General features: G+C 38.4%; 1 protein-coding gene across 1 annotated transcript; it reads right to left on the minus strand.

Moving 5' to 3' along the window:
- Positions 1-1,980: 1,980 nt before the first annotated feature.
- On the minus strand, positions 1,981-22,741 carry cand1 (cullin-associated and neddylation-dissociated 1). Its single transcript, XM_052118858.1, has 15 exons — positions 22,457-22,741; positions 16,727-16,870; positions 16,111-16,265; positions 14,717-14,840; positions 13,495-13,751; positions 12,034-12,139; positions 11,253-11,398; positions 9,031-9,323; positions 8,154-8,295; positions 6,396-7,889; positions 6,163-6,258; positions 5,655-5,824; positions 5,390-5,554; positions 4,863-4,970; positions 1,981-3,552 (listed from the first exon to the last, which is right to left on the minus strand). The coding sequence occupies exons 1-15, from the start codon at positions 22,522-22,524 to the stop codon at positions 3,328-3,330; spliced, it is 3,693 nt and encodes a 1,230-aa protein (XP_051974818.1). The 5' UTR covers positions 22,525-22,741; the 3' UTR covers positions 1,981-3,327.
- Between the last annotated feature and the right edge of the window lie 4,867 nt (positions 22,742-27,608).

Here is a 27,608-nt window from a genome sequence, read left to right on the forward strand (position 1 = left end):
TGCATTTACGTAACCACATTTTGCTCAAAGAACCACCACTAACATTTTCTTCAGATAATGTATTAATCTTTTAACTGTGTGGTGCTTTTGACTACCATTAGAATGGCCAAATTAAAGAGCTTGTAAGCACTTAAAACAACAATTCCAACTTTTTAAAGCTGAAGTGTGTCATTTATGAGCCACCATCACCACCAAACAGAATAGCAAAGATACAAATGGTTGATAGAACAAACAGATGGTCCCGTTGAGTCAGTGTTGTTGTGTCAGGCTGCTCAGATTTCAAGAAAATACCTACAAAATGCCTTATAGAGCTTTTCAAGTTGTAGTCCAAAAACCCAAAAGAGAATTAGCATTATCGAGCTATGGGTTCCCTCATAATATTCCAATGGGTTTTTATACTGGCAGTTTTGGATTTATGAGTGAAATACGGTGTGGTAAAAATGATATGTCCTACAACATATATTATAAACACAATCATACCTCAAATGTGAATTATAAAGCTGCATTCAAGCAAAAACACAGCAGCTTCAAAATTTAGGTTTGAGGTATGAAAGTGTGTAATTTATGTTGTAGAACAAAAAATCTACTTTTCTTCAAGTAATGTTTACCACAGACCTTATTTTACTCATAAATCCAAAACTGCCATTATAAAAACCCAGGACATTCCTGACTAAAAAACGTGCACAAGTCAATGGAACAAGAATTTTCTTTATTACTAGCAGAGCTTGCTTGCTTACTAAACTTCTACAGGTCTCACCTTAATGTTTAAGGCAAACTATAAGATACAGTTGAATGAGTTAGAGATGATCATTAAAAAGATGGAGACTTATGTCTCTGCAGAATAAAAATGGGCTTTTCCCAATCAGTGGGCATTTTTCAACCACTTTACACGATTTGCTTACTACATTGAGATTCCCTAGTTTAATTGGATAGTTTAGAAATGTCGATCCCAGTTTTTAAAATACCCACAGATTTGGGAAACATCCATTGTTGTTCTGCAGAGACCTATACTTCAAAAGATGTGGCCATGGTGAAGCCTGTATGACATCTTTAAAATTAATGTTAACACCGAAGAACTTACGGGGTTAGTATGGTGGTCCACATGCGTCCTGACGAGCAAACTATCATCCCTATGCATTAATCCTTGCACCTCTGATGCAAATCAGGCTGCTGACAATTGGGCTTTAATAGCATTTGTATGACTCATTAGCGTGCAAATTGGGAGTGGGTTCATTTAAGCTACGCCAAACATAGCTAATGTACTTTCATGCTTCCAGCAGCCTAGAAGCTGATCAAAGGCCTGTCAAAGAAGACTCTTCTGCCCTTAAATTAGGATATGTTTGTCCTCTGTGGCATAATGACAGTGATATTTTTAAGTATTTGTGAGCTTATAAAAATGAATAGCCAGGGCTTGTTCGCCATGCATAAATGGAGTCGATGACCTTTGCAGTATTGCTTTGTTTTTCTAATGATTAACAGACTGTCGGAAGGCTAAACATCAGAGCTGACCAGTTCATCTCATTATCGTTAATCATAAAATTATTCTCTACTTGCACAAAGTCAGTTCCACCATGTTGTGGTTATAATCAATTATAATTCACACCCACATCAGCTTCTGCAAAAAGTGATATTTTTCTGCAGATGGTTACGTATTGTTGATCAACTAAACTTGAAATAAAAGATTGTACAGCTTCGTTCACACTGCACAAAAATCTTATTTACTCCTAAAAAATCTGATCGGTAGGACTGACCAGACACATTTTGCAAGTGATGACATCAAATATGTTAGTTTAGATAGTCAATTTCCAATATATTCAAATATATTCACATCAGTTATCACAGTAATAAATTAAGTTTCAGCACACATGCATTTTTCTTCTGTTCGGACAACCTCAAAAACAAATATTTGTGTGTATTTCTTTCTGCCCATCTGAAGATAGTGTTCGATATGACAATGATGGTTGAAACTGCACTGGAAGGACCATGAATTGACACAGGATGCAGGCAGCAATGGACCTTTTTATTGATTTCTTACTGAACAATGTTGCCGTACTGTCACACTTCAAATGGAAGTATAATGCAGTGTGTAAATGACTATATAAACCTAGATTGTGTACTTTACACATTATGGATTCCAGGGCATTGAATTCAAACTCTTTTCGCAGGTGGCTCTGCTGTGTGTTGAGATGAACGGTGATGTTAGATTCATCAACTTTCAGAAATTCTTGGAGAACTGTACCCAACACAACACTGAAAGGATTGCAGTAAATAAAGCTAGCTCGCTGAAAATTTCCCAAACAATTTTACAGGCGAGCCCCTCAAACAAGTCGGTATTTTGAACCAAACTATCAAATCTAAATAGTCCAAGCAACACCCTTATTGTTTCAGAATAGAGTACCTGAAGAGAGAGTATTCTCCAGTCGTTTTATTCACATATGTGCGTTTCATACAGGGCAAATATTTCCTCATAACAATGTTTGATGTTGTATTTTACCTCTATTTGCTTGAGCCAAACATAAAATTACGCAAATAATGTGCAGCTGAATTCTCATTTCTATGGACCCATGAAAAGCAGATGACTCGTAATTTTTCAGACAATGGGAATGTAATAAAATTCAATGGTGAAAAGAAACAATCATTCATTCAAAAGTCTAACTACTCCAGACCCCATCAGGATATATCTAAGACTGTTATCTCGCTCTTATCTACTTCAGTTGTCAACAGTAAAAAGAGGCAAGAGAGATGACATTTGAATTGTACAAAAACCTAATAAAACGTGTCTGATAAGAAACATGACAAAAAAATGGTCCTTAAACATTCAAACTCATTGAGTGCTATTGTTTACCCCTGTGATCCCGATTTGAGTCATCCGCAGCCTTGAATGTAAATTAATCACCCATGGTAACTCAAATACTGCGGTCCATTTCTACACCATCAATTTCAGGTGACCGAGACAGTCCCTTAGCTCTGCACCTCTGAAAGCTCTGTGTTTGGTGGTACTTATGTAGCCTCTGGAGTTATGAATATGAACAGGAAAAAAGTAAGTAAAGAAAGTGGTGGAAAAGGAATGGAGAACAGTGAACAACTGAAACATTTTCCTGTTGTTTATAGAAAAACACAAAGAATGTGGTAGTAAGCTTTGAAGCTTAAGAGAATGAATGTCTGTACTTTTATAAGTTTTTTTCTTTTCTTGATTTTAGATTTTTGTTTTCCTCCTTTTTTGATTCAGTGCAATGCATGGAACAATATAAGAGTCCCCCAGGATTGGTTATCTGTGTATTTTCTTGGGAGCGATGGTGAGGGGCACACTGTCGTTGGCATCATCGTTTAACTAGTGTCCATGGATTCCATGTTGGCGCTGGAGGAGTCCCTCTGGATGCTGTCAAAGATGGCGGCCAGCTCAGGGTTGGAGCTGATCTGAGACTGAAACTCACTCATTAGAGGGCTTTTCTCGGCCTCTGGGATGGTTAGCAGGGCTACCACTGCTCGCATGGCTGAACGTTTGAGCTCATCCTGCTTTTCAAACTCTTGCTTTACGGAGTTGGCCTTTACCTAGAAAAGAACAGGTGTATTATGAAAACTGTTAGGGTGTATAATGATTTTGTTTTTGCTATTATCTTATTTATTTAAGCTTTTTTTTAGCGGGACAGGAAATGGAGACAAAAGGAGGGAATTTGATCAGGACTGGACTCAATCCCATGTCACCCATTTGAGCACCATGCCTCAAAGTATTAAACCATTAACTGCTAAGCCACAACTTTGACTGTTTGACCCCTTTGCCACTTGTATTGATGGGGACAGCGGAGAGAGAAATGGGGTAAATACAGCTTCATCAATATGAGCACCACAGCTCACTATTGGCACTTTTCCACTGCATGTTACTGTTCGACACGCCTCAGCTCTACTCGCTTTACATTTCCGATCTTGCAATTCCACTGCAGTTTAGTGCCATCTCAACGTGGATGGGATTATAGGCTGGTGGTCATAGTTGCGCCGCCTCTACTGCCGTGACATCATCTTAAACACAACACAAACTGACCAAAACAATATCACAACCGCTAGCTGTTAGCTACTAGCTCATTGTGCTGCATAAAGCAGTTGTTGCGTGGCGATTTTACACAAGTGTAACAGTTAAATTGGCCTGGTTGTTTTAGAAGCAAGCTTCCAGTAGATGTCAACTAAATAAAGTGAAGCTTTCAAGCAGAGTATAGAGTTAACGCAACAAAATGTACCATCCTCCATCGTGGACTCCAGCCGTGCACTCTCCCTCCCATTACTCGCCGGTTTAGATAGCGTCCATTTGATCGAACCACTTCCACATTTCCTTGATGGTTCTGTAGTCACTTTTATTAATTTTGTTTTACTTTTCCCTACACTGTTGGTTGGTTGGTCCGGTGGTAGCTGTGTGCGGCCAACAGCTGATACACGTCTTCGTTCATCGCTAACGAGTGGACCATCGTTTATTGACCATGCTGTGGTTTTGCGCACAGCCATTTCTTTTTTCACAATTCGAAAGTTGCATGAACAAATTATAATATTATCGCTCTAACTTTAAAACTAGCGGGTTGATGTCGCGTGTCGGAAATCCAGTGACGCTGGTAGTGACGATTCTCCCTGATCAATCAATGATCTACAGGATTTTGACATCACATTTAGTATCGGCTCGGCTCGCTTGGAATCTCGACCGAGTAAGAGGTCAGGTAAGAGGTACTATCCACAGTGGAAAAGACCCAAAAATCGAGCAGAGTCGAGTTGTACCATGCAGTGGAAAATCCCCATATGTCAGACCATGTTTTGACTTCTATTGTAGTCAAAGCAAACAGAGGCTGTTCTGTGTTTATGCACACCATTTTAATTTTTACCTTTGTGGTGCATGTAGCCCTGAGTGGCTCTACAAGTCTGTCCAACCTCTGTAGCACTGCACTGGGACACAGAGTAGACAACCTAGCCAGCATCAGGAATGTCAGCATCTACAAAGAAATGAATGGAGAAAACAAATAACAGAGTTTTATTATGAGTTATGATTCTGCGGACCCACTTTATGTAGTCCATAGCAACTATATAGATACATTGAAAGATAACTATACAACTTCCAGCTTTAAGTGTGGGCAAACCATTCTTACATAAAATAGAAAATACTGCATTTTCTCCAGTTGAATTTACAGACTTTTATTAAAATGGTAGTTAATGCTCTGGCTTCATAATCATATGAAAACACCTGGTAATAAGTAGATTTTTAATAAAGTTTGACCATCTCATCTGTTGTCAATGCATTATGTCTTTGATATGCCAACACATTGATTCTTTGTTAATCAATTCACTCATTCATCTTCTATGGTCATTGCCTGATCTGCATGGCAAAAAGCAGATTCATGGCATGATGTCTTACCTTAATATCGTAATGGTCCTTAAGCCCATCTTCAACATGGTTTAAGAATTCAAAGATGTCAAGTCTATCAAGGCAGCTGTCTAATAGCGTATACATGCACTCAAACGCAGCCTTTCGAATGTCCAGACCATCATCCACTGTGTGTTTGAATGGGCCCATCTCAACCTAGAATGAGACAAATGCAATTGAGCTCTGGGTTTTAAAAGAATAAAGGCTTTAAATAAAGGCCAAAACAGCTAAATGATTTGGAGAAAGAGCAGTTTACCTCTCTTATTAGTTCCTTGCGCACTTTGGTCTCATTGTACAAATGAGGAAGAACTGTATCCAACAGGTCTCGAATAAGGGAGGGTTTGTTATGCGCTGCAGAGTTGAAGGTAACTAAAGCAACTCTTCGTACATTGAGGTCTGGATCTTCCAATGTTTTTAAGAAATCACCTAAAATTGTAGGCAAATTACATTATAATTAAAAAACACATTTAAAAAAGTATGTTTTGGGAAAGAATACAAATAGCAAAAACATTGGGGTGGAAATTAAACCACTCTGTGCACTTAACTTGCATGGCTTGAAATGAACATATAAAATGAATATAATACATTTTATTTATAGGCTATTTGCATAAAAATGCATAAGCAGAAATGTAGGTGCAAATTTGAACTCTTGGACACTAAAAATTGAAAAGTATTCTTAATCTAGATAACTTGAAGAGGAAGGGAGAACAGTGATATGTCTGCGTAGAAACAAACTGAGAATTTTCCGATTAAAAAGTACTTGCCTATGCAGTTTTTAAGAAGAGGGTCAATTGTCTGTGGGTGATCAGAAATTGTAAATTTAACAGCCGTAACTACAGAGCTCCTGGCATAAGATGATCCTGGAAAGAAAAGAGAAAATCTCAATCAAAACTCAAAGGCATTGATATGACAGTTTGTAAATTAAAACCCTCCATGTACTAATATAAAACTTAAAATGAAAAGAAAGTTGATACATTTTAAGCAGTTTGGCAATCACCTGACAACAGATAGCCCTTTAACCTGGGCAGAAGAGTCTCTGGGTCAATGAGCGTTAATTTGCCCAGACATTCCGCTACCACGTTCCTTGTGCCTTCTTCTGTACACTCGCAGTGTTTGAGCAGCAATACCCACACGCTTTCCACATATGGTTTGAGACCTGCTACTGAGGCAGAGCTAATGATTTCCTTGAGAGAGTGCAAAAGCAGGTACTGTCGCTTGGGCTGGCCAGAGATCTCTTGCAGAACAAAGGGAAGGTACTCCGGGAGGTTTCCCACACTGATGCTGCCCAATGCGTATGAGGCTGCCGATTTTACCTCTTCACTGGCTGAAGAGAATGCATCCAGGATGACGGTCTTCAGCTCTGGCTGGCCGCTGAGATCAACGTAATGGCCGACCTCTCCCAGGGAAAGCAGAGCCAGCAATCGGATGGAGTCAGTGGAACGGGAGTTCTTCACATCTTGTATAAACTGCCCCACCACTGCAGGGCCTTCTTTAGGGCAAGCACGAGTCAGAGCGGCCACGCACTTTGCGATGGAGTAGTACGACTGCTTATGGGTTAGAGCTGCACTCTGGGCATACACAGGACCTGTTAGCATACGTAGCAGGTCCATGTAGCCCAAGCTGGCAGTTCCCGTAGCTACAAGTGCCTGGAAGAATTCCAGCATGGCGCTGAGGGCACCACCTTGCAGCAACGGTGAACGGACCAGAGCAATGAGTTCAGCCAGAATAGAGCCACTTATCTTGGACAGCGAGTCTGGGTGGACTCTTGCAAGCGTAGTCAAGAAGCTGATAGCCATTTGGGAAACATGCATGTCGCTTTCATTGATAAGAGGTGGCAACTCAGCCAGCACAGCATCAATCATGGCCGTTGTTACACTATCGCTGTAGTTCTTGACCAAAATATCCAGAGCAGCCAGTGTACTAAGCTTCAGAGCTCGTTGGTTCTTACGTAGGAATGAGGCCAGAATGGGAACAGCTTCACCCAAGATGGGCCTCAGATTGATCTTCAGTGGTGATCCTGCTACAAGCGTCAGAGCTTTGACAGTGGTCAGCCTTGTAATCTCATTCTTCAAACGCTCTAGGAAGATGTGGAGAGTCCCTGGTAGGTCTGCTCCAAGGCTATCACCAAGATTGCAAATAATCTGCCCCATACAGGAAATAGCTCGCTCTTTAACTTCTTGGTCAATATCAGCTGCCTTTAGCCTTTTGATAGTGCACGCAAAGAGGTCAGATATGTAGGGCGAAGCATCAAATGCATCCGTTTGATCCAGGGGCCTGATGACTTTGACCACCTGCTGGGTAACCAGCAGGGCTTCAGAGGTGATCTTGTAAAAGGGATCACCTACACAAGCAACTACAGGCGGCACTATGGCCTGAACATGGGGGTGAAAAACTTGAGGCTGATGATTGCACAGGATCACATACAGGCAGGAAAGGGCATCTATCTTCAGGTTAGAGGAGCTTGACTTATCATTGAGAGAAAATATGATTCCTAGATAGAAAAAAAACAAAAACATCAAAATTCACAAATGTTACTCTAAATCCTAAAAAGTAATATGGGGAAAGACTTCACATAATGACTACATAAAATGTTCAACTCAGAGGGAACTAAAATTTCAAGGTTTACCCTTTGGTGTTTTGTTTTTTTTAAATGTCACAGAGGTAACGCTGATTACATTTTTAAAGAATTAAGCATATGATCACAGCAGGAATGACTACTTGTTTCAACATGCTGCAGCTGGCCTGTGGCACATACCTGGGATAAGAACTGGGATATGCTGTGTCAGGGCCCCTGGTAGCACGTTCACAAGTTCTGTCAGCATGTTAAAGCAGCACTGCCTTGTCTTAACACTTTTCTCCTTCATCTGCTTGTGCAATGCTTTCACTATCATGGGCACCTGTAAAGCCACAAATGCCATATTGTCATCACAAACCCCATTAATAAACTTCACACTCTTGGGCCCTTATATCTGAAGGAACCAGTATACTTATTAATAACCAAATAGAATTCACAGTGTGTTGCATGATGTAATTTGCTTTGATAACACTCTAGGGTTCCCACACTTTGTGACCAATTAATTTCCAACCATTTAGTGATTTTTCAAAATAATTTGCACTCACAAAAGAGCAATATATAGCTGATTAGATTTTTCACAGCAGAGCAAAACCAGATATTCACTATGAAATTGTTAGTGATGTTTTATTTTCTTACATTAACTTCTAAAATTCCCTGACATTTGCAGATTTTCCATCACTAGGGGAACCCTGACACTGAATGCAAGTCATTTTTCTGTCCTTACTGAATGCATGGAGAGACAAAAGAAAAATTAAACTGCCAATCAGAACATAATTGATGTATAATATGAAACAACATGGAGCAACATTTTAAACTGATGCGATTTCACTGTGGGCGGGGCTATACAGCGCATCAAGATTAAAATAGAATCCAAGCACCAGATAAATTTGGATGAACATAGGATTTATGTCATGTCACACTTGGTTAGGATGTGGTGCAAGAAATTTTTTGGTGAGGAAACATGCATAGGCCATAATCTACACCTAAAAACATTTGTGTGTAAACTAGCTGTTCAAGATAAAAAAAAATAAATAAAAAAAAGCGTATCTTTCTCTACCTGGCTTTGCAGCATTGTGAGAGGAGTTTCCCCCTGTTCCATGGCATCTGGGTCACAGAGCCAGCTCTGGGCCGGGCGTGTCTGCTTGAGAAGTGACAGGTAGGCATGGAACACATCTGCTTTTACATTCTCTTCCCGTTCTTTAAATCGGGCGATGAGCGCCGGTGAAACAGTGCGGTAGAACTCTGGTAACATCTCGTGCCGTGTGCTCACCACGGCGTCCAAGCATTTTGCTGCCGCCCGCCTCACTTTCCAGCTCATGTCATCATCGTCACTGTACTCATCATCGCTTCCTGTTGGGTCACATGAATTAGATGAAATTGGAAGCAGTCGCTAATTTGCGTAATCCAACTGCATACAAGTCCAACAGTTAAGATGCATACTGTTTACAGGGCTAAGCATTATTAATAGCAACAATAGAAAGCATAATGTGGGTATGTGTCTTTTGCGGTCATGTTGGAGTGATTATATTTACAAGATGAGCACACATGAATTACCATTGGGAAACTCTGGATTTTCTTAGAGAGACACAAATCTCTGAGTTGGGGATGTGTTGATAAATCAATAATGCTGGAAGCTAATTGTTATTGATATTTGTGAATGTTGACTGTACAATTTAGTTTATACTCATTTTATAGGCTGTTGATGAATATTGATGAAACCAGTTTATGAGGTGACAGGATTGTGCAAAAAGATACATTTCCAATAATTCTCTGTGGCAAAACAAGAAAGCTAAAATATATAAAGCATAATTTACACACCTAATGTGCTTTCTTTTGTCTTCATTTAGCAAAAGCCCTAAAAATAAAAACCTTTCCATCTTTGTAAAATTGGAATTGCCTTATATATTTCCAACCAAATTCACCAATGTACATCACGTCATAATTACGTTATCTGATCTTGTATGTAGGAACTGTAGATCAGGACTTAAACAGCATGGGTAGAGTTCGTTTCCAAGCTAACAGTACTTCAAATGTTTTTCAACACTCAGGACACGGTGCAATATATGGGGCAGAAATGTTGTTCTTCAGTAACACAAGGAGCACAGATTTCTAAAGCATGGTCTTGAGAGAGAACAAAAAAATATATATATTCCCTTAAATCTGCTGCCAAAACCTGTAAGCCACAAGGCTGCTTACAAGCTAGTGTGCAGTCAGCACGATCAATTATTGAGAAGAAAACAGCAAATAGGTACTAATATGATTTATGGATGAAAACGAAAATCGAGTTAAGGCGGAGAATAAAACTGATGCCAGAAAGGATCAAGCAGACCAAAGACATCAAGGCGGTCTTTTTCAGACAGTGAATCTCAAACTCAAGCTTTTGGAGAGGGGCTTGTCATTATGGCCTGCTCCTGTCAAATTCTAGAGTGCAGCGACCCACATTTCTTCAAGCATGCTTCCACAAGAGACACGTCATCCCAACACTTTCACTGTTGAATGCAATTTTGAGTACATTTAAGCTTATTTGTGCTTCAAAGCACTAATGGCGCTTAGTTCTTCAGAGATGCTTAAAATGCATAACCGCTCTCAGAGACACTAGGCATATTATGCTCTGTACATGCATTTAAGAGAGGGAAAATGTGCCTGGTTGACTGAAATATATCTAACATGGCAAAGTGGACAAAAGGGAAGCAAACATTTTAGACTGTCTGGACATTACAGGACAATCTGTCTAACATAAATGCAATCATAGAGCCAATTTCACGGCTATGAAGACTTCAGCATTATTCAAAGCTGTGAGACTGGACCAATCACCACCATTCATTAATTTATATAACAAGCTGATTTTTGATCTGGCAAAGCGTCTGTGCAGATGTCTAACATCTCATCAAATCAAAATCACTTTGTCACACGATCATATACAAAAGTGCAACAGTGGGTTAAAGTCTTGTGTGCAGTTCCGAGCAACATAGCAGTCATGACAGTGACGAGACATATACCAATTTACATATCAAATGTACACATAATTACACAACACAATAATAATATTCATGTCCTAATTCCTCATGTTAATCTTTGAGCGAGATTCCCACAAAAAGGTGAAGGAAAAAAAACAGGGATGTCATTATTGATGTTATGAGATTTTGACTCAGAAAGCAGAGACCGACACACACCAGAGCTCACAATCCATAGATGATAACTTACAGCTAAATTGAACTGTTTGGGTATGGAGACAGAATAAATTCTTCCCTCAGAAGAGAAATGAGCCCCACCTCATACCTTGGTAATCTTCATCTACACCGTCGGCATCCATGGCATTCTCATCTTCATCCTCGTCATCATAGTTGTAGTTAGGGTCGTATGTCAGGTACTTCAGACAGATGCTAATGACTGTTGGGACATGTGGGTAGACTTCCTTCGGACACCTGGGAACCAGAGGGAGGAGAGATTGCGTTATGTATAATTATGCAATTAATTCACATCAAGTCATGGAAAGGCTGCAACAGAAAAGCTTCAAGGTTATAGTTATTCATTTGCTATATTCATCTCATCCACTGAGAATACTAGTGTACATGTAGAACATTTTAAATTCCTGAAAACACAGTTGTCCTTCAAATTAATAACATGCGCATTGTTATAGTCCTGCTGTGAATTATGAAATAAACATCAATCTCAACAAGACCACTTAACCCAAGAGAAGCGAAAATGTGAGGCAAACACTATATGTGTGAAATGCTCCCACAACTGCTGTAAGAGTACAAGGATTAAAACATTTGAAATGTGCATATAGTCACATTCAGTCACATCTAATCATTTTTATTTTCCCCCAACCATTTTCCACATTTTAGAATGATAGCAAAATCATCTGATCTGTATGCAATAACATTCCACACAATAAACATTATCTTGTTATTCTTATTTTAGCTTCTTCAGAGCAGCCAAATGTCCTAGATTAAATCTCTGCACACTCTGGGCATTTTCTCAACCAACTTCATGAGGTAACCACAGTTTCAAAGGGGAAGCTTTGACTGGTATCATTTATCATTAGATGTAGACTTACCTCCTTACGAAAGACTCAAATGCTTGAATGCAGTATTCCCTCAATTCATCATCATCAATGTTACAGAATTTCACCACCAATGGGATGATCTTCTCCAAGTACTCACCTGCAGAGATGGAACCAGCATGTTTATATACAATTACCATCACTACACAAACATTGGGTAGCAAAGATGTAACATCAAACTGCATTAATAATCCATGGAGAAATAAATGACTTTGGAGAACTGTTCTCAGTTTTTAGCACAACCGAAATAATCTCAAGATGGAAAAAAACGTAATTAAAACAGTAGCGCAAAAGATAGCTGCAAAATAGCTTTGAGTGCATTCTACTGAAGTAATCTAGCGCATCTTAATTCCAGCTGTCTTTGTTTCATCAAACGTGAGAGATAATTGGTTGATGGGGGAACGGAGCACCACAGCAGCAAACCTAAATTACTTTTCACTTCATTTCATTTGTGCAAAATGGCTTGCCTTGACAGCACAGCAATGGGACAACGTGGATGACAAGGTGACAGGTAATAACGACCAAATTGGAGATTGCCAGAATGTCAGGAGATGGAACAATCTGTTCGGTCAAACTTCAAGGAGAGTTGACTTTAAGCCTATACCCCCTCCCCACCACCCATCAACACAAGCAAGAGTGCAGTAATACTGAATAATTTGTTTGTAGATACCAGCATGTTTGTATTGTGATATGATTTTTATACAACAGTTCTATAAACAATAAAACCAGCGAAAGTAACTGTCATTTTAGACACAACAAGGCCATCTGTTTTATATTTACTTCGAAAATGTAGTTTCAAAAGCAGGATCAAACATTGTGTCTGAGCAATGCACAGACTCTTGGAATACTGTTTGTCCAATCAAATTAGAGGACCAGAACTAACTGTTGCATGTATACCTTATACATGCTTAACGAATCATTACAATAAAGAAAGTTAATGATGTTAAAATCCTTTACGTCAATGCCAAACTTATACATACACCATCTTTCTGCACACTGGCCTGAATGACTTCTCATCAATATAAGCAATCATAAAGTAAAATGTAATCAAGAATCAGTGTCAATGCTGGTGACCTCAATCTTGAGTGAAACATTTTCTATCACAATAAAAGGACCCAAGACTGCATGAGCAAATCATGAAGCACTGCAGTCAGATGCAATACCGAAGGGGAGATCATTCCACAAATGCATTTACATTGCGTCTTCTTCAAAGCAGTTTTTGTAATAATTTAGCCATTTTCATTAAAAACCTTTTAAGATGCTTCGGTTTGCTTTTGTGGAGGCCAAATTACAGGATCAGTGAGAAACGAATGGCTGCCTTGAGAAGATCACAGCTGATGGCTCAATAAGTGCTCACTAAAACAGCTTTCAGCACTTAGGAGTAGCTGAGATGAGGTCTTGAACTCTGAAGACATTAAGTTAACTTAGAGGTCTGCAACAATGGGAAATCCTCACCAATTCTGTGACCAGCCTGTCTGCTGATGGCAGCAATGCACTGTATGTAAGTGCGTGTGGTTGACATGGATTCGTTGCGTGAAAGCTCGGACAGCAAGTGCTCGATGAGGTCCACAAAGACCAGGTTTCCGCAGCTCATGACCAGATGTCCCAGGGCAATGATGGTCCTCTTTCGTACTGCCAGGCGAGGACTCGTCAACTGAGGCAGCAGACAGCTCAGAATGGAAGGATGGAAATTCACTAAGAGGCCTCCTTGTCTGGATGAATGCACACAAACAATGTCAGATATTCAAGCAAAGGGTTCATTGGAGAGGCCACATACTGACCACTTTTCTTGGATTTCTTCCTGTTTATCAGGCCAAGACTGTTTTTGAAATAGCATACTACTCTTAATATTTCTGCAGTATATAGTATAGATACTGTGCACAGTTTGCAAATTACCTGTATTCATAGAATACCCAGATCTACTACATATGTGGAGAATGGCAGAACATTATAGGAATGAGATGTTGCAGGCTAAACTCGAACCTGCACGTCCACATGAGCACCACGGCCAAACATGTCTGGAGCATGCGCACTAATAATAAATGAATTATTATTATTATTATTATTATTATTAAAACAGCTCTAATAATTTAATTTGCATTAAATTAACATTTATTCTATACCCTGGACAGACACTTCTCACCATTCTCATGCTTACAATTAATTCACCAACATCACATTCAAAATGAGCAAACAGAGCTGAACGCCAGTATCTAAACTGACAAGGGGGGGCTGTGGCTCAGTTGTTAGAACAGGTTGGCCACTAATCGCAGGGTTGTTGGTTCGAATCTAGGCCCACACCACTCCACATGCCGGAGTGTCTTTGACTCCCAATGGAAGGCTAGCGCATTGCATGGCAGCTCCACCACCATTGGTGTATGAATGTGTGGGTGAATGAGTCACAGTGTAAAGCGCTTCGAATACCGTTAAGGTTAAAAAGGCGCTAAATAAGTGCAGACCATTTGTCATTTACAAGTATATTCAAGAAAAATATACAAATAATAATACAAGTATATTACAAGAAAAGGACAACTGAGACGTCCTTAATGTTACATAGGGGAGATGCACTTTTATGTATGCATAAACTTGAAGAACTTACCTGGCAGTAACTTTTACACTCTTATGAACACAACTGGGTCCTAACAAAAGAAGCAATCACATGGCTGGTCTGACATACCTGCACAGCATATCTGCCATGATGTCCAATGCTTCCAGCTGAACTGACACATCCTCCTGCTTGGCAATGGCACTTGTGAGGCGGCCTGTAATCTTTTTGCAAACGCTAGCAGCAAGAGCAGAGCCTAAAGTAAAAAGAAACATGGATTAAAGGGAGTTCACTCAAAAATTTTAATTGTCATTATTTACTTACACATGCTCTTCCAAATCCTTGATTTTCTATTTTCTGTGGAACACAAAAGATGTTAGGCATAATGACAGTGTCAGCCACCATTAATATTCACTGCATCTTTTTTCCATATGATGAAAGTGAACAGTGACAGAATTTGTCATTCAGCAATCATCTTACTTTATGTTCCACAGAAAAAACATCTATGAACCAATATGAGGGTGAATAGATTAGAGAATTTTCATTTTTTGGTGAACCATTCCTTTATCAGGGAAGATTGCTCATAGTTCATAACTTCACCATTCAGCTATACTTGTCAACATTTACACCATCCAGGATGGTCAGAAATCTTGGGGTTGTGTTTGATGATCAGCTGAACTTCATGGACCACATTGCAAAGACCAATCATGCAAATCTGCACTGTCCACCAATAGGACCTTTTCTATGCAAGCATGCTACACAAATTATTGTCCATGCTCTAGTCATATCTAGACTGGACTACAGCAATGATCTTCTGGCAACACTTCCTGCGTGTACACTAAAACCTTTGCAATTGATCCAGAGCGTGGCGGCATGTTTGGTTTTCAACGAGCCCAAGAGCGCATGTCATGCCTCTTTTCATCAAACTGCACTGGCTGCCAAAGGTTGCTGATGTCAGGTTCAAGGTGTTGATGCTTGCTTACAGAACAGCCACTGGTTCAGTCCCCCTATCTACACTCACTACCTCGAGTCTATGTACCATCCAGAAGCTTGCAATCAGCGGATGAATGGCACCTCATGGTGCCATCTCACATAGGCAAAAAAAATAAAAAATACTTTCACTTCCACTGTTTCTTGCTGGTGGAACAACCTTCTGAACTCCACCCGAGCAGCTGATTCTCTTTTTACTTTCAAGAAACATCTTACGCACTTATTTATTCCTATAAAACTCAAACAAATTCTCACTCTATTCTTTCACCTTACTCCCTACCTCGTAATCTCTCCACTGCAGCACTTCTCATGTTATTGCCTCCTAAGGACTAATCGCTTTTGCTGTTTTCCTTAGTTGTAATTCACTTTGGATAAAAGCATCTGCTAAATTAATAAATGTAAATACAAGTTCAAAAATAGCTCCTTTCATACGAGAAGGATTTCTCTGTCCTCTTCAACACATGACAGAGAAAAATGCTTGAAATGTTTGCACTGATACCAATGGAACAATAAGCAGGGAAAACATGTGATTTTACCACTGGATGCTGGCGGGAGCTCTCCGATCACCGTCTTGAGGCCAATGCTGGAAATATCTCTAAGCTGCTCCTTATCTGATAACATGTTAGTGCACAATGTATCAACGATGGTTTCAACCTGGTACTCCTTCACTTTGCTTACAAGTGGGCCCAAACTGCAACAAAAAAACAAAGGTTTTTAAGGTAATCTACACAATGCTGCCTTTTTATCTACAATGAATGAATAGGTTGGATCTCTTGCAAAAATAAACTCTGGACCCTTTACTACAAAATGGTACATAATGATTTAATTCTTTGAAGCAATTAGGACAGTTTATCTTAATCAAATCGCAAGATGACTTCAACTGACATCAGGTTTAAGAGTCACTGCAAGCAAATTTGCATTTCAGTACATAGACAAAATCAAGCCAGAGACCGAGATTACTGCAGGCGATTAATCATGCAATCCCTTCAAAACTATCTAGGTTAAATATAAAGACAACTCTCACTAAATAACTATGGCACAAAACTATTTCTCATAAAGAGGAAAATGAAGGTCAAACTCAAAACACATTAAGCAAGAGATGTTTTGACAGCATCAGCACAGAAATAAATTAATGATGAACAAAATTCTCACCATTTTACAGCCAGATTCTGAACTTCACCATTCTTGTCCTCCAAGAGCTTGAGGATCATTTTGACTACCTTCCGTTCGCTATCGTCATCCAGCTTTATGGAGTCCTTCTGCAGTTCAGACATCAAGTCATTGGTGGCCATGAATCTGAGGGAATGAAGAAGCCCTTAGTCATGGTGTGCACTGTGCACAGAAATGAAGACGTCTCAATTTTAAACCTCTGACCCAAAATGCATATTAGAATCAGAAACAGCAATGAATCAAACCAAGCCTGTCCAATATTTCTTTCTAGTTCAATATACTTTTTCACTTGGAAGCACATGACACTATGGAATTCAAATGCATTGGCAACATTTTCATTTTGACTTTTATGTCTGAAACAATCCGAGTAATGACTAGTAGTTGCAGGACACTTTCCAGAGGTGTTCCTGATGGCCTAGACAGTGACACACTTAAGCCCTGTTCACATATTGTAAACGGGATATTGTCGCTAGTCACTAAACTGTACAGTGTTGTGAAAAAATATTTGCCCCATCTTGATTTCTTCTTTTTTGTGTATCTCATATACTAAATTGTTTTACAAATTTAAACAAAACAAACATAAAACAAAGGCAATCTGAGAAAACACAAAATACAATTTTTAAATGATTGTTATTTATTGAAGCAAAAAAGTTATCCAACACCTATATCACCCATGTGAAAAACAAACTGCCCCATTAAACTTAATAGCTGGTTGTGCCACCTTCAGCAGCAACAACTGCAACCAAATGCTTCCGATAACTGGAAATCAGTCTTTAGTTCAGCCACATTGGAGGGTCTTCAAGCATGAACTGCCCGTTTAAGGTTCTGCCACAACATCTCAAAATTTTGCTTCTTTTGAGCCATTCTGAGGGGGAATTACGCCTATGCTTTGGATGATTGTCTTGCTGCATAATCCAGTTGCACTTGAGCTTCTACTCACGGACTGATGACCAGATGTTCTCCTTTAGAATTTTCTGGGAGAGCAGAATTCATGTTTCGCTCAATTATTTCCTGAAGCAGCAAAGCATCCCCACACCATCACACTACCACCACCATGCTTGCCCGTAGGTCCGATGTTCTTTTTGTGGAATTCTTTGCTTTATTTAAGCAAGATGTAACAAGACCCCTGTCTTCCAAACAGTTCCACTTTCGACTTATCAGTCCACAGAAAATTATCCCAAAATGTTTGTGGATCATCAAGGTGTGTTTTGTCAAAATTCAGATGAGCCTTAATGTTCTTCTGGGCTAGCAGTGGGTTTTTGCCTCACCATGCTTTCATGAATGGCATTTTTGGCCAGTGACTTTCTGATAGTGGAGTCTTGAACCGTGACCTTTATGGATGCGAGAGGCCTGCAGTTAGGATGTTGTCCTTAGCTTTTTGTGACCTCCTGGATAAGTCGTCACTGTGCTCTTGGAGGAATATGGAATGTGGGCCACTTCTGGGAAGGTTCACTACTGCACCAAATTTTCTCCTGGCTCTCACTGTGGTTATTTGGAGTCACAGAGCCTTTGAAATAGCTTTGTAACCCTTCCCAGACTTATGTATTTATATCACGTTTTTCCTCATCATATCTGGAATTCCTTTCGACCTTGGCATAGTGCGCTACCCTGCGAGACCTTTTAACTAACTTCTTGCTGCTGCAAAAGTTTATTTATGTGTTGATTTGATTGAACAGGGCTGGCAGTAATCAGACTGGGTGTGTCTAGTCCAGCTGAACCCCATTATGAATGCAGTTTCATAGATTTAGTAACTAAGGGGACAAATATTTTCACACATACCCAGTTGGTATTGGATAATTTTTTTGCTTCAATAAATAACGTAATCCATTTTAAAAATCTATTTTGTGTTTACTCAGATTGTCTTTGTTTTATGTTAGATTTTGTTTGAGTTTTTGAAAAAATGTTATGAGATATACACAAAAACACAAGAAATCAGGATGAGGGCAAATACTTTTTCACAGCACTGTATGTCGTTTGTGGCCGTTCCTACTGCAATCGCTTTAACATTATTGGTGGACCGGTAAAAATGAGATATTATTCTAATTCGACAAGGAGTAAGTTCTCTTGGCTCTAAAAATTAACAGTCTGCAGGGGAGTGTTATATATAATCTGAAGCAGTGCTTATTGTATCATATATTATTATGATCAACAATCTATCAAAGTATGAATTAAACTCACTCAGAATGCTGACAGTTTCTGATATGGTTTTTCACACATTGTTTTATCTAGATCTATGTATGGGGTTACAGACAAATGTTACTCAACAGTGAAATCCCTCACAATATTATAACTTCTCTGTCTTGCTGTTGACACCATTATGGCATTTGATAGATGGATGGTTGTTATACAAAGACCGGAAAGTTCCCCCCACTACTTGGTGCAGGTATTCAGCTTGAAAAGGGCCATGACGATTCGCTTTTGGGTTGGAACCAGTGGCAACCTGCGATAAGCGCAACATCAGGACCAATTCTACAGTCCTATAAGAAGGGCAACAGCTCCCTTTTCATTGCAATTCCTACAACTGCATTTATTTGTGAAATTAAAATGACAGTAAACTGGCTAATTTCAATTAATTGTGTCAATAGGCAAGGCAAGACTTCGGGAGACAAATAAATTAGGGACATCTGGGAGGTGAAAGGTATGGCCTACACAATTAGCGATATACATACAATTCTGTATTGAAACAGCTTAAAGGCAGATTTCTTTTGCAATAAACCAAAACTTATGTGACAAAGTGTTTAAGCATGACGTCATCACGCACACCATTTTTATCGATAAAAGCCCATTTGAATGGAAACAAGCTGATATGTTTACGCATATTCAATTTGCCAATAACAAAGTGCAAAAAGTGGATAGAAACTAGGTTATTGAAAATGAATGATATCTTGTTGCTTTTTTGTTGTGTGTCACTGGCGGTATGAACGGGGCATAGAGAGGGGATGTTTCACATCAATTCAGCACTATCATAACAGATTGAAATGAAAAATTATCCATTTTGCTTGGGAAAACTTTGCCTATAACCCCAAGGTGATAACCAGCTGTATGTGGTTGCTGGTCCTAAATGCTAGCAGGCATTTTGTCAGACTAACAGGCTGAGTGAAGCATTTTTGCTTTTTCGTCTCACTTGTCATGGTTTGCTAAATTCATAATCCACTTTTTAGCTCAAACTGGAGTAGATTAAAATGACTTTGGGTTCCAACATCAAAGCCACTGCACTTGAACCTTATCTTTGACGTGAGCCAAAACTTTCTGCATACCTCATTACGTGCCATCTGAAAAACACACATAGTCCTCAGTTTGGCTGCTTTGGCATATATTTGAATGCATTGAATCTTTTTTTACCGAGAGAGCTCAAGAAAGAATGAATAATGCATGAGACGCATACGCTCCAAGAGCGGGGTGAGAGAAAAAAGAAAACCCAAACTCATCCACAGATGCACAGAGAAGACCTAGAATGATGCCTAAGCAAAATTTTCCCAGGGGGTAGAGCTGGAATAGGAACTGCTAGCAGTTTGACATGGATGACAGGCAGCAAAGACTCTGGGAATCTGATCCGTTGACTGCATAAGTATTCATGTTCATATTAGTATTCAAAACTGTTGGATAGAAAACAGATAAACCTTTAACCTCAAGACAGCAGCTGTTGTATATTTATCAACTTACATCACTGAAGGGAATCCCCCTTGCAAGAAAAATCAACAATACAGTAGCAGTATTGATCACTCAGAAAATGTCTGCAAATGCAAACAATTTCCCAGTGCTAGACTAGACTTGACAGCATATCAACCATGTTCAGATCAGAGACAGACCCCAGAGTGACAAGTTAATAAGCAAGTGGAGGAATCTAGCCATGCAATTTCTGCATTGACATTTAGAACATTATAAGGGGGAGATCTACATTTGTTCATTCATTGATTAACACCTTGGAAATTGATGGAACAAATATGCTTCCTTGACCAGTTTTTTTAATTATTTTTTTTTTTTATAAATAAAAGCCTTTCCTACTTGAATAGTCATATTCAGAAGTGGCATATTCTAGATGCTCAAAGATCCTGATCGCTCTGCATTAAAGATGTATCAGATATTAAGCACTCTCTGATTATGACTAAAGTAGACTTGCCACGGTATCATAATTTTCACACAGATGCGGTGTTCACGTTCAAACCAACTAACATTGGTATTACCGCTGGTTGGACACTAAGTGGTACTATGGGGTAATTTGCATTAACCAATATCCTACACAATAATGCAAGGCAGCTTGATTTCAAACTTGTATTTATTTTAACAAAAAAATTCAAATGAAACTGAAAGAAATTAAGTGCAATTAAAATGTGTGTTGTTCAGCTTTTTGAAAGATGACTTTTCAACAGTTGTGAAGGGCAACATCTCTTTGGCAACAAACATACTTCATCTGTGCATTCTCTCCATCATGGACTACTGGTCGGGTATTTAGTTGTCCAGACAAATTCATCAATTATTGTGGGTCGTTGTGGGTTTAATATTGGTGTTTTACTACCTTTCATTCCAGGACCCAGTTTAGCTGCTTCTGAAGAGAAATTACATTAAATGTGTGAATACATTTGTTTTGTTCCCTCCTAGGGCTTGGCGATATGCAAAAAATATGTTCACGATATTTTTATTTAAATATATAGCACAATATCCAATTACATCTTAATTGGGATCGATTAATATTCTTGCTTTAGTGATATTGCACTAAAAATGTAATACAATTTTGTAATACAAAACTTAAACCAAACTGCACTTCAAACGAAACAAGCAATTAAAATAGCATGAGCACAGACGTCTTTTCTGTCATCTGTTCTTAAAAACGTAATAAAAATACAGACGTCTATCATGCACATTATATTCGATACCTGCAATTAAACGTCTTCTGTCAGTGAGCGTACTTTGCTGCCTGTGTCATTTGATATGGCCTTCAATGCGTTATTTAGAAATCATTTATCATGGATCGCAAACCCTTCATTAGGCAACTATTCTTTATTTGAGGCTATTCTATTCGTTAGGCTATTTTACTGATATTTGAAGTTCCACAATGTTCCCACCGGTATAACATTTCACACCAGTGTTGTCCCTTGTACCGAGAAAAACCGGTAACACCGTAGAAACCCTAAACTAAAGTTAGTTTGATAGTGTCATTTCATGCACACGTATCGCGGACGTGCTCTTATGACAAGTTGGCAGGCAATGCCGCTAGTACCATTAGCCACGAGGTTGGAAACAGCATAAAACAGACCATTTGCATTGTCAAAATTACTTTTTATGCACGTTTCGGAAATAGTTTAATACAAAGTACTAGTTTGTTGGATCAAAATTGTCCGAGTTCATTGAAATTAAGGCGAGCTGCTAAAGCTATTCGGCTAACACGCTAGCTCCACCGGCTAACATTCATTCATAAACCTCTCAAACACTCTTGCCAGCTTCTATTCCAACAAGCGAAGACAATCAACAAGCTATGTCCGTTCATTTAATGTACGCTGTTGTTTTACAAACATCCACAAACACCTTAAAAACGAAATTAAAGCTGTCTGACGTGCGAAGCTAACTAGCTAAACAACAGTCGCGCTATTCGCGGCCTAAAACTTTCTGCGATCTACTCTTTTCTATTTAAAACATTTGAACACAATCACAAGCCTTCTGAATGCACATGCATGCACTCTAACACTCAATCTTGACATGTGCGTCACTACTGACCTGAAATCCTTGTCGCTGGATGTCATTTTCTCCAAAAGATTAGAGATGTGGTAGGAGGCACTCGCCATGTTTGCAGTCAGGGAAACCACTTGTGTGTGTGTTTAGGGCCAGAATTATTTAGTCCGCCTCGTTTTTGGAGGTAAATAGGGGAATAAAGTAAACCACAGCGGTCCAGAGTTTGTTTTGCAGGCAGATGATCAGCAGCAGCTGTGCGGGGAAGAGCAAACGCTCATGCCTTGAGTTTGGATGGGTTTGAATGGTGGTGCTGCTCGCTTCTGCAGGAGGGAGGAGTTGAGACTACAGACACTGCGGTCTATGAGAGGATACAAGTGAGAGTGTGGCTGTTTTTCAAAACCTACTAGTGAGCTGCCTACCTAGACAAATTCGGAATGCGATGTTGATGTCCAAAATGCTCTAGTTGAACGATCTGAACTGTGATGCTCAAAGAAAATAATTTCAAAGTTTTATAACTTAAAACCTCTAAATAGGGGGCCTGGGTAGCTCAGCCAGTATTGACGCTGACTACTACCCCTGGAGTTCTGAGTGAGTTGGAATGACTCCAGCCAGGTGTCCTAAGCAACCAAATTTGATTTGGAGGGTAGAGTCACATGGGTAACCTCCTCGTGGTTGCAATTAGTGGTTCTGGCTCTCAATGGGGCGTGTGGTAAGTTGTGCATGGATCACGGAGAGTAGCATGAGTCTCCACATGCTGTGAGTCTCTGCTGTGTCATGCACAGCTAACCACATTAAGTGACTGTCTCAGAAGTGGAGGCAACTGAGACTTGTCCTCCGCTACCCGGATTGAACAGCACCACTTGTACTGTTAATGATTTAGATAATGATAACGTTATAAGCAAGTAGATGAATGAACGTAAGCCAGACTATGAACATTGAGGTTAAAAAACATATTTCCAGAAAATTTTAGCAACACTTTGCTCTTTGTAAGTGCTTCTACATTGATTTTTGGTCAGAATACTGAAAAAAAGATTTACTTAAATTTATATAGCATGTTTCACGCACAGTTTTTCTAAGTGCATTTTAATGGTATAAAAATAAGTCAAATCTATTTAACTTTTCATTAACATTTCAGTTAATACATCAACTTTTTCTTGCATATCTGATGTGCATTGTGCAAAATTTAAAGAATTTATATTGAACAATTCTTTCACATTTGAAAATTCTTTACATAGGCTAGACATGTTTAATTCTGTGACGAGTAAATATGCAAGTCTTAATATATATCTCAAAACTTAATATATGTTATGTGGGACATTGGGCAACATCACTCTGCTTGCATGGGATGAGGATAAGATACAGTCATCAAGTGCGCAAAACCCGATGACGGTAACAATCAAAAGGTAATGTTTTTGATCACGAACAGGTAATTTTGAATAGAAAATGAATGTCAGACTTTTCAAAACAAGAACTGACAGCAGAATCAAAATCAACCATAGAAATGGTGTTAATAAACCTGCAAACAGTGAAAACATGCAAGCTCATTAATTATTCATGTCAGGTGCATGCTGGGAACACCAGCATCGAAACGTTCAGTAAAATGTACTTGTTTTATTTAACTGAAATTTACTCAAATGAATGAATAAATATGACATGATTTTCTCATTTAAGGCTGATACATGATGAGGCAGTGTAAAGATAACAAACAATCATGAATAATATTTACTTACTGGGAATAAAAATGAAATGTTTTTCATTTAGTTTAGTTCTGAAACTGCGCAGTGTTCCATTTCCTCCTTTCCAATTTGTAATCGGTTATAATGAAATTAAAAAAACGGTTAATCTTTTTTTTTTTTTTTAAATGAAGGTACTCTGTGCTAAGGGTGGGTGATGTACCAGTTGAACTGTTACTATATCTCTCAAGTTAAAAAAATGGACCTTGTCTGGAAAAAACACGCACAGTGAAAATAAGCAATACATTTTTTTCCCCATGTGGGGATTTATCAGTGTAGAAATCACAACAAGCAAAGTATACAGTAGCCTGTTCAAAATAATATGTTTTCAATAAATGCATGCTTAATATTAAATATATCACCCCAAATATTTAAAACATTTAAAAAATATATCTGGCCATCTAAAATCAATGAATAGCCCAAATCTCTCTCTCTCCTGCATGAATGCACACACGCTCACGTGTTTGGGTTAAACGTCATCTTACATGGGCCAAATTATTTTATATTCAACATGTAATCATTATTTAATACTTATTTAATTGTTTAATTTTAACTACTTGTTTTAATTACAAATCCGCTTCTTGGTCAGAACCCGGCTGCATTAAATCTGTATCAATGATCATGAAACATTTAAAGAAATGTGTGATGCAGCAGTTTCCTTCAGAATGGAAGCACATGCTTATCATATTCAACTAAAAAGAGTTAAAAAGTTGGGGGGAAACAGGAAGTGATGTAATTCCCCCTAAAAAGTCCTGAAATAAACTTTTTAAACTTTGGTTTTATGTTTTTTTTATTTATTTTTATTTAAATTCAGTCCCTGTTTACTTTTAAGGTAAAGCTTTAATTTTTACATGTTTTAATTTAAGTACAAATGTAGAATTTACTTAATATTTTCAAGTTCATGCTTAAACTTGTGCAATGTAGAAAGTACCAAATCGTTTCTGCTATTTCTACTTCACCACAAAATATATTTTTCAGTGTACGACAACATTGTCTATTTCATATGTTCTTGCACGATGTAGTGCATAAACTCGTACGGGTTCATCACTTCTGAAGTTCCCAGATGTCTAATGCGGAAGTAAGCGCGAGTTCTGCGCACAAGGCATTAGGACAAACTTAATAATATTATGCGCTTACCCAAACCCCCTTATCTAAACTTAACCAATCAGTGTGTAAACATGATAGGAAGCTGTTGTGTGTGACAGAAGCAAGTAATCGTCGTGTATTAGATGGAAACAATGTCCAACGATGTCATTGGCTGTAGTGAAAGTCGTAGGAATTCAAATGAGTGCAGTCGGACGATATCATACGAATCCTGCCGATTTCGCCGTGAGAGTGTGTTGGCCTGACAGTTGAGGGTGTTTTTGGAGACCGTTGTACACAAGTATAATCGGTTAAATCTATGAATTATTGGTACCTTACATACAAAATAAAAATCCACTCCAATCTCTATAAAAAGTTGTATTTAATTTTTTTAATCAATATCCAGTAATCATGAGAGGGCATGGAAAAGTCATGGAAATTTGTTGATCAAAAAGTGTTTGAGCGCTATATTATGGAAAGTCACATATTTAGCAAGGCTTATTAACATGGAATGTGTTGACTGAAATTACTCAGTTGATAACACATTATACATAACACCATATCCCCTAAAAATGGCCTTCAGCATAAGCAGAAAGCCCACACGCATCCTTTGCCTGTATGTGTCATACTTTTCTGACATTTAAACCCATCTAAATCGATTTTTGGAATTAATTAGCAAATTTGTTATGTAAGTATTATAACTAAGTTATTATAGACTGTTGAAAAAAAAGAGGCATTAAGAAACAGAGGTAGACTGCGGTTACAACCTTCCCACCACATAATCAGTAATAGTTGCCTATGATCAAGTACTTGTTGCTTATTATTAATTTAGACATACTGCAGTCTCTTTACGAGTAGCAGCAAAAAAGAAAATGCATCCTGGAGCTCATTAACTGAGGATTAGGTTTAAACCACGTTTCACTCTTCTTCTTTTTTCACAAGTAACTAGGAAGAATCAAATGGGTTTAAACACTCCACATAAAGCATACATTGCCTGGGTTTTGGTTTAATCTGGGTTGCATTGAAGGCTTGAATGTAATCAAAGCAAATGCTTCATGGAATCGACTGAGATCAGATTCATCTTGACCATTTGGATCAGTAATGAGGATGACAAGACACTCCAAAAACTTGAAAATTATATATTGTCTAGACTGGCTAGTAGCACATGAGGCAAACGGTTGACTATTGATTATTTCATTTCAAAAACTGAAATGACCTGGTGCAAGAATAAAAAAGAGAAAATAAAAACTATCCTTTAGAGAGTACTCTCTGAGACGGGTTTGACCTCTGGACCCACTGTTAAGTGAGCCCTAGATGTTGCATTCATCCTGTCCTTCGGTGTGTCTTAATTGAAAGCCCTCTTTCCTCATCTCTCCTCTCTCCATCTCTTTTAGATGAAGAATGACATGTCACACCACAGCAACTATGAAAAATATTTCACGTCAACTACCCTTGCATGCATGTGACTCATTTGGTGAATGTGCATGATGTGCAGCAGCTTGGCTTCCAGCATTGTCTGACAACCGCATTGCTCTTGACAACCGAAAATCTGCATTCAGTAAATAAATAAAACAAATCTGCATATAATCTTCTCTAATTTGTGTCAGAGATCAAATATGGTACAGTTAGATGCACTACATAATGTTATTTGACTCAGTAGGAGACAGGAGGTCAAATATAATTAGGATTATAGATAACACTTTACAATAAGGTTCCATTTGTTTACTTAAGTTAATGCATTAGGTATCATGAAATAACAATGATCAATATATATTTTTACATTATTTATTCATCTTTGTTAATGTTAATAAAAATGCAGTTGTTCATCGATAGTTCATGTTAGTTCATAGTGCATCAACTAATGTTAGCATATACACATTTGATTTTAAAAATGTGTTACTATATGTTGAAAGTAATCAAGATTAATACATGCTGTAAAAGTATTGTTTATTGTTAGTTCATTATATCAGTTATAATATTGTTAACTATAATTATACCACTCCAGTGCAAAACACTGTCATGCAGTGGAAAGCACATTTGTGCTTCCATATGCTATTGAAGTTCACACAAATGCAAGAAACAAGATTATGCATCATAATGTAACTGTAATAATGTAATGTAAATAAAACCTTCAGTGTGATAATAGTTAGGCTTGCATTTTTACTGAATAAAGGTAATTTGTGTCTTTAAAAAGTGGTTGGATTTTATGCTTTCAATCTGTCATCATACTTTGAAGCTCAACAGCAAATCAATTTGCCATGAAATCAGTTATGATTTCAGAATACCCTCAACAGCTGTGTGGGAAATGGCACTTGAATGGACACCAGGTGGCAAAAACATAGAAAGGATATAAAAAGAAAAGAAGTGTCTGAATGTGAAAG

Source organism: Xyrauchen texanus, chromosome 45 (genome assembly GCF_025860055.1).
Source record: "Xyrauchen texanus isolate HMW12.3.18 chromosome 45, RBS_HiC_50CHRs, whole genome shotgun sequence".
In the NCBI taxonomy this organism is placed as follows: Eukaryota; Metazoa; Chordata; class Actinopteri; order Cypriniformes; family Catostomidae; genus Xyrauchen; species Xyrauchen texanus.

Coding starts and splice junctions, on each gene's coding strand:
- cand1 (XM_052118858.1), bottom strand. CDS start 22,524: ATGGCGAGTGCCTCCTACCACATCTCTAATCTTTTGGAGAAAATGACA. Junction 16,871..22,456: donor TCCAGCGACAAGGATTTCAG/GTCAGTAGTGAC, acceptor TCATTCCCTCAG/ATTCATGGCCACCAATGACT. Junction 6,259..6,395: donor AAAGGGCTATCTGTTGTCAG/GTGATTGCCAAA, acceptor TTTTCTTTCCAG/GATCATCTTATGCCAGGAGC.